At 47.8% G+C, this 12,628-nt stretch overlaps 1 protein-coding gene across 1 annotated transcript; it reads left to right on the forward strand.

The window, feature by feature from the left end:
- Window positions 1-7,109: 7,109 nt before the first annotated feature.
- On the forward strand, window positions 7,110-9,888 carry LOC119279567 (GDSL esterase/lipase At1g28600-like). The gene is made up of 7 exons (XM_037560768.1): window positions 7,110-7,374; window positions 7,468-7,652; window positions 7,762-7,828; window positions 8,683-8,727; window positions 9,040-9,191; window positions 9,289-9,562; window positions 9,674-9,888. The coding sequence occupies exons 1-7, from the start codon at window positions 7,110-7,112 to the stop codon at window positions 9,886-9,888; spliced, it is 1,203 nt and encodes a 400-aa protein (XP_037416665.1).
- Window positions 9,889-12,628: the final 2,740 nt, after the last annotated feature.

A 12,628-nucleotide genomic window follows, 5' to 3' on the forward strand; every position in this document is an offset into this window, starting at 1 on the left:
AATTTTTTGATATATTATTTGTGTTTTTAACATATTGAATTGAATTAGTTTTATTTTTCTGAATTTTTTGATATATTATTTGTATTTTTAACATTTTGAATTGAATTAGTTTTATTTTTCTTAATTTTTTGATATATTATTTGTATTTTTAGAATTTTGAATTGAATTAGTTTTATTTTTCTGAATTTTTTGATATAATATTTGTGTTTTTAACATATTGAATTGAATTAGTTTTATTTTTCTGAATTTTTCGATATATTATTTGTATTTTTAACATTTTGAAAAAGAAAAAGTATTTTAAGAATACCTTTAGTCGCGGTTGGCCTGCCCAACCGCGACTAAAGGTCGTTGCGCGCGGGAACAAAACCCCGCCAAAAAAGCCCTTTAGTCGCGGGTCTCCTCCCCAACCGCGACTAAAGGTCACCCTTTAGTCGCGGGTTGCCTCCCCAACCGCGACCACAAAAGGTTTCATGCCTAATTAAAAAAGTTTAAGATTTTATAAATTATAAAATGCATTTAATTTATTGTTTAAGGCACGGTTTTATTCACCAAAGCGCATTTAAATACTTTACAAATGTGGTTTTCAACGTGACAATTATCAAGGGATTATTTGCCACGCTTTGAACATTTTAGTTTTTATGTTTGAAATTTTTAATTTTTTAACTTGATTTTGAATTTTTAAATTCGAAAGGGACTTGAATCATCACGAGATTAACCACAGTAATCGTGGTGATGTGGTACCATTAGCAGAGGTTAATGTATCCGGGCGTCACACTCAAGTTCTCTAGCAAATGACTCAAGTTCTCTAGCAAATGACTGCAGCTCATGGTCTGAAACCATAAGACTGCTCTCGCGCTCTACCGCGACACCCTCTCCCACCCCTTCCTCGCCCCCTCCTTTTGCCACCGCCCTTTCGCCACCGCCACCGCCCCCCTTCTTCACTTAATTAATTTGTTTTTACTACATGTTTTCAGGACTGACATAATGGCGGACGATAGAGCTGACCCGATTATGGACAACTATGATCCGGACGGTGAAGCACATATGTTCGGCATCATAAACGGCGATATTCTATATGTGCCGACCGGACAAGAAGAAGATGATATCTCTTCTTATCTGAACCTTGACGGTGAAGATGAAGGGCGCCGTCAGCAAGATGATGCCGAACAAACGTCGATAAACGACGATCTTCAAATGGAAGTAGCAACCACCTCCGGCGCCGAGGTATATATATACATTAAGCCTCTGGTGATACAAACTAACTGATTTGAATAAATATGTGTGTACTAACGCGCGCGACTCTCTTTCTTATTTTAGCCCTCGGCCGGATCGTCGAAACAATCGAGTACATCGTCAAAGCGTGGCGCAACCAAGACGATGAAACAAGGAGAAACATGCACCATCGAGGTTGTCGACAGTGCAACCGGCAGGCCGCTGGAGCCCCGCAAGAACGCCACCAAGTTTGTCAACCAATGTGGAGCCGTTGTTAGAGACAACGTCTCGATCACCGTCCAGGAGTGGAATAAGCCAAAGAAGGCACGAATTGCTGGTTTCACTTTTGTCGATAAGAGAACAAAAAAAGATTGCTTCAAGAAGCTTATGGAACATTTCGTTCTACCTCCGGAATACAACAAATTCGATGAGGAGGGTAACAAGATTGAGGAAAACAAGGAGAGGAGGAGGCTAGTCAAACAGTTCGCTCTTCATAAGATGGCCGACGCATTCCGGAAATTCAAGCAAAATCTAGCCCATGACTTTGTCAAGCAGAACAAGACTCCGGATTTCAAAGGACAATATGAGAAACTGAAACATGATTGGCCAGAATTTGTGAAGCAAAAGAAATCGGAGCAGTTCATTCAAATATCGAAAAAAATAAGGAAAATGCGGCTAAGAAGGAGTACAATCATATTATGGGGCCAGGAGGGTATCGCCTTTGGGAGCCTAGGTGGGAGAAGATGGAGAACGAGCTGAGGGCGCGAGGAATCCGTCCAGGTACGGAGGGATGGGACCCAAGGGCCAAAAGCTGGTGGTACGGGCATGGGGGAACGCTGAACCCGGAGACAGGGGACTGTGTTTACCGGGGCAAAATAATTAAACCCACCCAAGCCCTTATTGACGCAATGAGGCATGCTCAAGAGGGGAAGATCAAGTTCAACAGAGAGAACGACGCGCTGACAAAAGCCCTCGGGAATCCTGAACACGGAGGACGTGTACGAGGCATGGGGCACATTCCGTGGAAAATAGGGTTCCCCCAGAACGATGACCCGTACGGTTACAGAAGCCGGAAGAGAAAGATGGATCAGGAAGCAGATGTTGTGGCGCGGTTGGCATCGGAAATGGATGTGATGAAGAAAACCGTGAGTGTACTAGTAGCCGAACGAGATGCAGCTCGGGCGCAGCATGAAGATCATCCAGCGGATCTCAGAAGCCAGCAGCGGAGAAGCAGTGTGGCTTCCACGGAGGCCCCACCGGCTGGTGCAGATGCACCGACGATCGAAATTACTGCACCGGAGCCTCTGGTGGTCGAAATTACTGCACCGGAGCCTCCTCGCTACCCCGTGGACGATATAAAGGAGATGAAAGAATGTCATCTATATTATCCTATCGGGAACATGTCCATGAAGGTAGCCATCGGCAGTGCTTTACCATGTTTACCTGGAGCACTCCACCACAACACCCCCATTCAAGATGGCTATGCTCGTGTCACGGTGGAGGACATAGTCCAAGGGTTTGAGGACCTGGAGATTGACATTGCTACACCTGAAGGGGAGAAAAGACTTGGAGATGTCAAGCGCCATTTCATTCTATGGCAAAAGAAGTTTATCAAGTTTCCAGGCGAGGCGCCAAGGACAACAAGTCCACCCCCCTACGGTGGTGGCGGTTCACCTACACCTCCGTCACGTCAGCCGACGCCCCCCAGTCCACAACGTCCGGCGGGTGATCAGACGCCGCCCCCCAGTCCTCGTCCGGCGGGTGATCAGACGCCGCCCCCCAATCCACCTCCGGCAAAGAAGCAGAAGCAGTCCTGGATTATTAACCCGGACCCTTATGTACCTAAGACCACAAAGGTATCGGAGCCATCATTGAAGCCTCTCCCCACAAGGCCTTGGGAACGTAGTGCCGAGGAAACTGCCGCGGCCGCGGCTGCTGATCATGAGAAATGGAAGGCGGACTGCAAGAAGAAAAGAGAGCCCGAGCCCAAGCCAGTATTTTCTGATGAGCAAAAGAAGTGGGCTAAGTCATTTTTGAGCACACCGTCCCAAGCCGCGAAGAATCTGCCTGACGACTATGCACGTGAACTTCGTAGGCAGGCACTCATGTTGAAGGAGAAGAAAGAGCGGGCGGAGAACCAGGAGAACAAAGCCTTGGAGGAGGCCGAGAAAACGGAATTAAAAAGTAAAAAAAGCGGGAAACGAGTTGCCCATCTCGGGGAACAAAGTAAACAATCGATTGCCCCGCTTATAGTGAAAGCCGCCGGTCCGGATGACCCCGATATCATAGCAGCTGCGGCAGCACATGGATTGACTGTAACGAGTGCCAGAGAACAAGCGGCCAACTTAGGTATTACTCTTCGTGAACTGTTAGGCCTTGATGAGGCGCCAGTGAAGGAGGTAGTAATTACATATGTGAAGAATGGGCCTCTCGTCGAGCCTGCACAGGAACAGGATCTACCTCCACAAATGAAAGGTCTGCTGAAATGGTACAAGGGTTACATAAAAAATAAAAACGCCAAAGAATATATTTATGCGGAAGTTAGATATGAGCATCACTTCAAACATTACTATGTACAAATTCATCTGAGTGAATTGTTCCAGCTTTTCAATCTGCGCGAGCTCGACAAATCTATCATCAGTTGCTACATTCTGTAAGTGATTTATTTCTACCCCATCTCGTTCATATTGCCTGCACTATATATATGTCCTAACTATATTGTTGTGTCCGCTATTATACATGCAGAATGAAGATTAAGGAATGCAGAGTAAGGAACATCCATGATGTTTGGTTCATTGACCCACACATCGTTAATGGATATGTGTTGGAGCATCACCCCGCCGACATGGAGGCAGACCTGTGGCAGTTTCTTACAAAGCAGGAACTCAAAAGTGATATTCTATTTCCTTACCATTTTGGGTGAGTGTTTCTGTCTTGAGCACATTCTCTTTTGTTTACTCCATGCATGGTATGTGGTCGGCTAATCGATGAGTTATGCATGACGTACTGTGCATGTATCGTGTCCGCAGGTTCCACTGGATTCTGCTAGTAATTAAAGTTGACACCTCAGAATGTCTCGTCCACGACTCTCTGAATAAGGATCCAAAGCTTTGGGTCGACATGAGAAGAATGCTGCAGAAGTAATTATTTTCATTCATTTGCGCTCTATATCGATCGGCCTATTTCGTTCATTTCCTAATATCAAGTAACTAATAACTCTCTTGTTCATTTAATTTTCTTTGCCTCGTAGGGTTTGGAGACGGTTCGTAGATACAAAGGTCGGTGAATTCAAAAAAGAGCTAGAATTCAAAAGGGCAAAGGCTAAGAATGGCGAGGATATTCAGCCAGCGGGGACCAATCTATGTGCATACTATGTCTGTGAGATGATCCGGAGATACACCTCTGAGCGGGTTCCGAGTGATACCAATGCTTAGAGGAATAACCTCCGGATGATGCTTAGTCCAGAAGCTCGCTTCTGACCACTTCAAGAGGAACTAGCTGGATGGTTCAGGAGGGAAGTCCTTCATCCTAAAGGAGAACACCATTACGAGGACGTAGAACTTTATATGCATTAAATTATGTATGGAAACTTGTTCAAAATTGTATATGGTCATCCGATGATATTGAATATATATTGTATATTCCTCTTGAATTCTTTTTGGTTCTAATTTCAAATTTGTTCGAAATTGTACATTCATATGCATGTATGTAGTACCGTAGAATATGTGAAACTCCTTCAAAATTAAAATAAAGCACAAAAGAAATAAAACAATACAAATTAAACAGAAAACAGGTTTAAGGGGGGGGCTAAAACCCTAAACCTGCGGCGGCCTTTAGTCGCGGTTGGCCAGAAGAACCGTGACTAAAGGTCCTCCGCCCCGACGGCCACCTGGCGCCCACGTGGACGGGCCTTTAGTCGCGGTTCTTAAGCAACCGCGACTAAAGGGTGGGGCCTTTAGTCGCGCCCGTTCGGTCGCGGTTGCGCAACCACGACTAATGGCAGTTGCGAACCGCGACCAAAGGCCCTTTTTCCACCAGTGAAAGTAGACCTACGGTTTCCTAACTATAGACTTATTAATAAACATACCACATAAAATAACATACCACATGAAATAACAGACCACATGCAATAAACAATTACAGTACAATTTTTTCTTAATTACCGTATTAAGATTTCCCGCATGTCAATACTAATGGACGCACCTAACATTGATGCAACATCTTCAACCTACTATTTCAAAAAATAGTTTAAATGCTACATCTCTCGTCTGAAATTATTTCTAACCTCTAAGCACTACCGTCACATAGCTAATAACGAGCTAAAGGACGAACTAATTACCACCCTGCATGCATAAATAAATAAATGTATTGCAAAGCTCATACCTTGATCTTCAACTTCGTAGTTCACTTTGCACGGCTATGCCTACTACAGAAACTCCAAATGACTCCTCCAAGTGCTGAAATAATGCCTAAAGCAATATAGAATACACACTTAGGAACTAATCAAATAGAATAAAAACATCATGCATGCGAATGAAACCAACAAAAATGGATAGATCTTACCTTAATCTATCTTTTCTTCAACTTTATCATCCTCAAAATCCAACTCTAAATCGCCCTAAATCACGAGTGAAAGTGCTTACTGAGCTTTCTTTTCTCTCTGTACTTAGAGACTTAGAGAGCAAAGGAGAGGAACGAGGTTACAGAGTGCTTGCGCACGGAGCTGAAGCATGGCATATAAAAGGGAGAGGATCCCTGTAGTGTCGGCAGCCTCGGATTCCCACGCGTGAAAATCAACATCATCAGCAACAGCATGCAAGGAGCAAAAGCAAAGCAACAAGCCAGAGTGATTTTCGCTCGTGAAATTCGTCGTTTGCCGCGCGTCGGAATCAGCAAAAACAACACAACGAGTCAGAGTGATTCCCGCCCCGCCAGTTTTCGCGCGTGGGAATCAGTGCCAGGACCTCGCCTTCCGTGCACAGTCAGCGTGCACCAGCTGCTGTCGGCAGGGGTGGCCGCCTCAGCCAGTGGCGGCGAGGCCCACCGGCGGGGCCCGCTCGCATCAGGGCCTGTCGCCCAGGCAGCGACCGCGCCAGGGTTGGCCGCCTCGCCCGGTGGCGGCCGGGCCCACCTGGCCCGCCCCGTTCCGTCGCGGCGCGACGCACAGTGGAGATTCCGTTCGGCTGGCGTGGCCGCCTCCTGCGGTGGCGGCCGGGCCAGCCGCCTCCTGGCGTGGCGGCAGGTGCCACGTGTCGCCTGCCGCGCCTGCCGCCACCGCTGAGGGGGTCCTTTTTGTCAAAATGATCTAGAGGTAGTTTTTTTTGTCAATTCATCTCGGCAGGGGGTCCTTTTGGACAAAAAATCAGGGGAGGGGAGGTCGTGGGGTTTTCTTTGGCATGTTTTTTTTTCGCGGGAGGGTCGTGAGCTAACGGAGGTGGGACTATAGACGAAAAAAAACCAGCGATTTGACGGAGGTGGGAGGATAGACGAAATAAAACCAGCGAAAAAACCCGGAAGACTATTCACCAACTGCTATACTAGAAGTAGAGATAAGATATCATATTATTAGACGGAGGGAGCATCTTGGATTATTGTACCGCATTATTAAGATTATGGGCCGGCGCCGCGAAGAAATTATTCGTCAAACTTTATATAGAGAGGATATAAATCTCAAAAAATTATATAAAGGATATAAATCTATCCTTTAGATACACAAAAAAAAAAGAAGAGAAATGCAAGAAATGTATCTTGAGGATGTCTCTGTACTCACTGCCATCGTATTTACCCCTGCTAGTAGAATTCGGCCTGAAGATGCTATAAAAAGGAGGGCAAATGAGATCACAAACCAGTCACTGTACGTGTCAGCCTGCAAACGCTGTAGCAACAGCAGTGTTTCGATGGCCTCGGAGCGTCAAGCACACCGTTCCATCTCCTCGTGCATCCTCCTCGTCGCGGTCGTCCTGCTGCTCAGCGCTCCCGGGGCATCTGCTAGTTGCTACAAGCGCATCTTCGCCTTCGGCGACTCCATCATCGACACCGGCAACTTCGCGTATTCGACCGGCAGCGCTCCAAACGCGTTGAAGGAGTTCCCATATGGGATGACCTTCTTCCACCACCCCACAGGCCGCGTCTGTGACGGGCGCGTCCTCCTTGATTTCTACGGTGAGTGCAGTGCACAGCACATGGATCTAGCTACCTCTTTGTGCTCACAATAGTGTCCGGCTGTGCTGACAACTGTGTCCGTACGTGTTGCAGCGCAAGCGCTGGGTCTGCCGCTGGTACAGCCAAGCTTGCCCGAGCAGAGATCGGGACAATGCACATTCGGTGCCAACTTCGCAGTGTTTGCTGCCACGGCGCTTCCCCCGGAGTACTTCAAAAGATGGGGTATTGGTATTCCCGGGTCTGCCAACCTGGGCATGCAGATGGGCTGGTTCAAAGAAGTACGAAAACACTAACGCCCACACGTGTGGGCGTTACCCAACTCGCCCACACGTCCGGATCGCCGTTCATTGTCTTTTGCACGAATATTGACACGAAAAGGTGGATTAGGTGTGCCACGTAGGACGGGGCTGGTGTGTGGGCGTTGGAGATTTTGCCCACACGTTCGCACCACGCTGTTTGCCAGCTGCGTTGTGTGGGCGAACTGCTTTTCGCCCACACAGCCACCACCTAAGTCATGTGTGTGGGCGAATTGCTTTTCGCCCACACGACACTCCTAGCTTGTGGATGGCAACTGCACTTATGCGAACGTGGCAACTCGGTACACACACATGGTAACTGTGATTCTTTACTACACGGCAACTGCAGTTACGCGAACGTGGCAACTCGGTACACACACATAGCAACTGTGATTCTTTGCTACACGGCAACTGCAGTTACGTGAACGTGGCAACTCGGTACACACACATGGCAACTATGATTCTTTGCTACACGGCAACTGCAGTTGCGCGTACGTGGCAACCAGATAAACATACATGGACACTGTGATTAACAATACATGGCAACTATGGTTGGACCACACGTGACAACTAGGTAAACACACATGGTAACTACTGTTTTGACCATATATGGCAAGTAGTTAATCACACACGGCAACTACGGTTTGATTACACGCGACAACTACCATAAATTAGACATGTCAACTATAGTTAACCAAAACAGATAGAGTTGCCATGCTTTTACAACTACACTTGCCATCCCAAATAACTACATCTGCCAACCAGGATGGCAACTAAATCGTCATCCCGCGGGGTACCAAAAGTAGCTGTGTCAGGACGTGTGGGCATTTTTGTTTCGTGCCACACGCACGGGGTGAAGATGAGTAGTATTTGTTGGACGTGTGGCACGAAGTAGCCGCGTCCACACGTATGAGCAATTCTAATGTCCGCCCACACAGCCCGTGTGGGCTGCCTCCTACTCACACCACATACGGTGTGTGGGTGCATGTCGTATATGCCACACGTGTGGCAGTTATCAGCGTCCAAGAAGTATTACAACGGATAGCACCAGGGCCCGGTAATCAAACTAACCATGCTAAACCCGTATCAGTTTTTAGTTAAGCTACTAGTACTTGTAGAGGCCGGGGGATAACCTTCTTTCTGAAAAAAAAACTACTAGTACTACTCCCTCCGTTTCCAAATAATTGTCTTTCTAGCCATCTCAAATGGACTACAACATACGGATGTATGTAGACATGTTTTAGAGTGTAGATTCACTCATTTTGCTCCGTATATAGTCACTTATTGAAATCTCTAGAAAGACAATTATTTAGGAATGGAGGGAGTACATGATACGTACTGCTTTATTAATTGGGCTACGATGTGCCAGGTGCAAGGAGACTCCTGGGAGAGTCTCTCATCATATTGGGCGAGATCGGTGGCAACGACTACAACTTCTGGTTACTCAACAATAATAATACTCGTGAAACAGCCTACCAGTTCATCCCAGACGTAGTCAACCGCATCATCAGTATTGCTCAGGTGCTTACACGCCATCAATTAGCCTGTACAAACAAATCATGCATACATCCATGTATCGTATTCGTGCGTGGTTTCATTTGTCATCGTATGCATGCAGGAGCTCATCGACCTCGGCGCGAAGACGATCATGATCCCGGGGAACTTCCCCATCGGGTGCGTGCCCAAGTACCTGAACGACCACCAGACGGGCAACCGTGCAGACTACGACCAGTTCGGCTGCCTCAGGTGGTACAACGACTTCTCCATGAGGCACAACACAGCGCTGTCCAACGAGGTCAACAGGCTCAGGGCGCGGCATCCATGGGTGAAGCTCATCTACGCCGACTACTTCGGCGCCGCCATGGAAATCTTCAAGAACCCACACAGATTTGGTCAGTAACCGACGCTCGGTCGCATTTCTTCTCCTAATTAAAGCGGACTACATATGTATTTGGTCCATGCGCCGCGCTCATTGCTCGATCGTTTTGCGTTTGGGCATGCAGGTATCGGTGATCCTCTGGTGGCATGCTGTGGCGGCGGTGGCCGGTACCACGTCGGGACATGTGACAAGCACTCCGCTATTATGGGTTCCCCGGCTAACTGCGCCAATTGGGACGGCATCCACATGACTGAGAAGGCCTACAACGTCATCGCCGATGGGGTGTTGCATGGGCCGTACGCGCACCCGCCGCTGTTGCATTCTTGCTGGAGTTGTTGATTGCTCACTTTGTTCCCGTACTTGCATTGGCCTGTTAACTGAATGGAAGAAATAAAATAGTCAACTAAACAGTATAGTAGTTTGTCTTGCCCGATGCGGATTCTTCGTCTCACAATATAATATAAGACGTTTTATATCATACTTTGTCTCAAAATAAGTGTTGTAACTTTCTTTTAAAGAAGGATCGCCCCGGCTTCTGCATCTGGATGATGCATGCGGCCAGTTTATTAATTATTCACCAAATACCTTAAAAAAATACAACAATAAGTCTGAAGTCACCGTCTATGCGGCAACTGTCGCTACTTCTATCCAGCTGATGAAGGAATGCTGATAGTCCGGACCTAATACCACAGACCTCGCATACAAGCCTAACATCTAAAACCTGAGGCCCCAACCAAGCCACTTGCCGGGTATGGTCACACACCGGTCCGGCGCGCTCTCAGATGCCGCCGCAGCCAACTGCCACCATTCCATCTTCAGATCTGTACTGGCGCATCATCCTTGCCCGGTCTATCTGCCGTCAACGCCACCACGACGCCCGACGGCGCCACCATCCTGCGAGCGAACTACTGAGCACGTCACGATCCCCGCCGGTACACCTCAACACCATGCCGCCAAGTACCACCAGCCGACACAGCTTGAAGTCTCTGGAAGATCTGTCGTGCGTAGCACCTGCCGATCAAGCATGACAAAGCATAGCACCTGTCGGTCAGGCATGACTTGACAGTGACGCCATCGTCCGATCTGGAAGACCAGATCCTAGGGTTTCCCCTAGAGCAGTACGAGTGGGTCGACATAAGTCACACAACGATGCCTTCATCAAGGTAACGACGTATATCGCCGCCATCGCCCGCCATCGACTCGGTTTTCACCGGCAATTATGTCTCTCCGACTCACAACTAGTACTGGATCACGGATCCGGAGATCCGGACACACAGCCTCAGTCAGACCACCTCTGACGGAAGAGATGACCACCACCGCCGGTCTCATCGGTCAGAACAGGTCTGACCGAGATGCCGCCGACGAGACCACCAGGCCCTCCATGCTGCCGCCGGCGATCTAAAGGCAGTTTGCATGCCACCGCAGCCTAGCTGGCCGCCGCCGCCGCTGCCGACCGCAACCGCCGCCCAAAAAGGCCGGCCGACCGCTGCCACGCCGCCGTCCGAGGCTGGGCCGCCCGCCGCGCCTAGCCGCCGCCGTTCGAGGACGGGCCGGCCACCCGCCACCTGCCGCACCCATCTGTCGCGCCGCAGAACTCAGATCAGTCGCGCCACCACACGCCTAAGGACCCCGCCCCAACCCGGAGACGCGTGAGAGAGAAGATCCCCCGGCACCGCCGTCGGTCCCCGGACGTCCCCTGGCGGCGGCAGAGGAAGAGGAGGAGGGAGTTTTTGGCGGCGGCGGCGGCTAGGTTTCTGAGAGTCGCCTATAAAGAACACTTAATTTAGGACGGAGGAAGTAAGACGGAGGGAGCACTATTTAAGTTGATCGTCTTACTCGCCTAAACACAGTACAACTTCTAAGGGCACACATACATGTATAAATACAGTATATGTAACTTCTGAAACACCCAAACATCAACATTTTCTTTTTCGAAAGGAGGCCCTCGGTCTCATCAAAGTAATGTGCACAACCATACACCAAAATATTGAGCATGAGACGGGTCTAGCGTTTACATTGTAAATGATTACTCTTTTTTTGCGGATGAAATGATACTCTTTATTTGTCATGCTAAGACTCTGACAATTTTCACAACTCATCTCAATGTCTCAACCAAAAGTTTGGGCTATATAATCAATAGAGCCGACGACTAATGCATCTGGATCTATGATTTACTAGAGATCGTGGAAGACTGTAGAGGGAATGGTAGTGCCCCGAGTGATCTCATCGACGATGATAGTGAAACGGTGGTTTTATCCTGGAGAATTTTTGTCCTATTTCTAGTTTCACATGTGCCCATTATTAGGTACACTACTAGAAAAAGAGCTATAGATGGGATTGACACTAATAGCGCACCAGACAAGCGGTGCGCCATTAGTATATACTAATGGCGCACGACCTTCTGATACGCCATTAGAGTTGAAACTACTAATGGCGCACCTGGCTCAAGGTGCGTGCGCCTGTCCAAACATACTAATGGCGCATCCAGACTCAGTGCGCCATTACTAGTTCTAACTAGTAATGGCGCACCTGTCGGAAAGTGCGCCACTAATGTTGTTTTTTTAATTATATTTTTTATTCCTTTTTTTGCAATACTACTAACGGCGCACTGTTCCACCGTGCGCCATTAGTATGTTTTTTTTTGCAAAACTACTAATGGCGCACCATCAGAAGGTGCACCATTAGTAATCTGGATTACTAATGACGCATTTAGAGTTGGTGCGTCATTAGTAAGTGGGCAGCAACAAGATATTTTGGACAGCCTCTCCTACCCACACTCACTTTCTCCCCACTTCATTCTCTCCACCTCCTCCTTGTCTCGGGTGCCTTTTCTTTTTCACCTCATTTCCATCATAGATTCATTCAAATTAAGTGGTTAAATTACCTTGTTTTGATAGGTAAGTAAGGGGGGAAGCTATATTTATGTTGTTCTCCCTACAACAATGTGCACATGCACTTTTTATGGCCTAGCTAGATCTATGTATGTTCGTGGTGTTGCATATGTTTGTGGTGTTGCATATGTGTTTGTGTTTGGAGGTGTACCGGTATTTGAAATGCGATAGTTGCCAATATTTTGCCG

The sequence above is a fragment of the Triticum dicoccoides genome, chromosome 3B, assembly GCF_002162155.2.
Source record: "Triticum dicoccoides isolate Atlit2015 ecotype Zavitan chromosome 3B, WEW_v2.0, whole genome shotgun sequence".
Lineage (NCBI taxonomy): Eukaryota > Viridiplantae > Streptophyta > Magnoliopsida > Poales > Poaceae > Triticum > Triticum dicoccoides.

Bases quoted from the DNA above. Each gene is read 5' to 3' on its own strand.
- LOC119279567 (XM_037560768.1), top strand. From the start codon at position 7,110: ATGGCCTCGGAGCGTCAAGCACACCGTTCCATCTCCTCGTGCATCCTC. The intron at 7,653-7,761 runs GTACGAAAACAC...AAGGTGGATTAG, and splicing joins AGATGGGCTGGTTCAAAGAA to GTGTGCCACGTAGGACGGGG. The intron at 9,192-9,288 runs GTGCTTACACGC...GTATGCATGCAG, and splicing joins GCATCATCAGTATTGCTCAG to GAGCTCATCGACCTCGGCGC.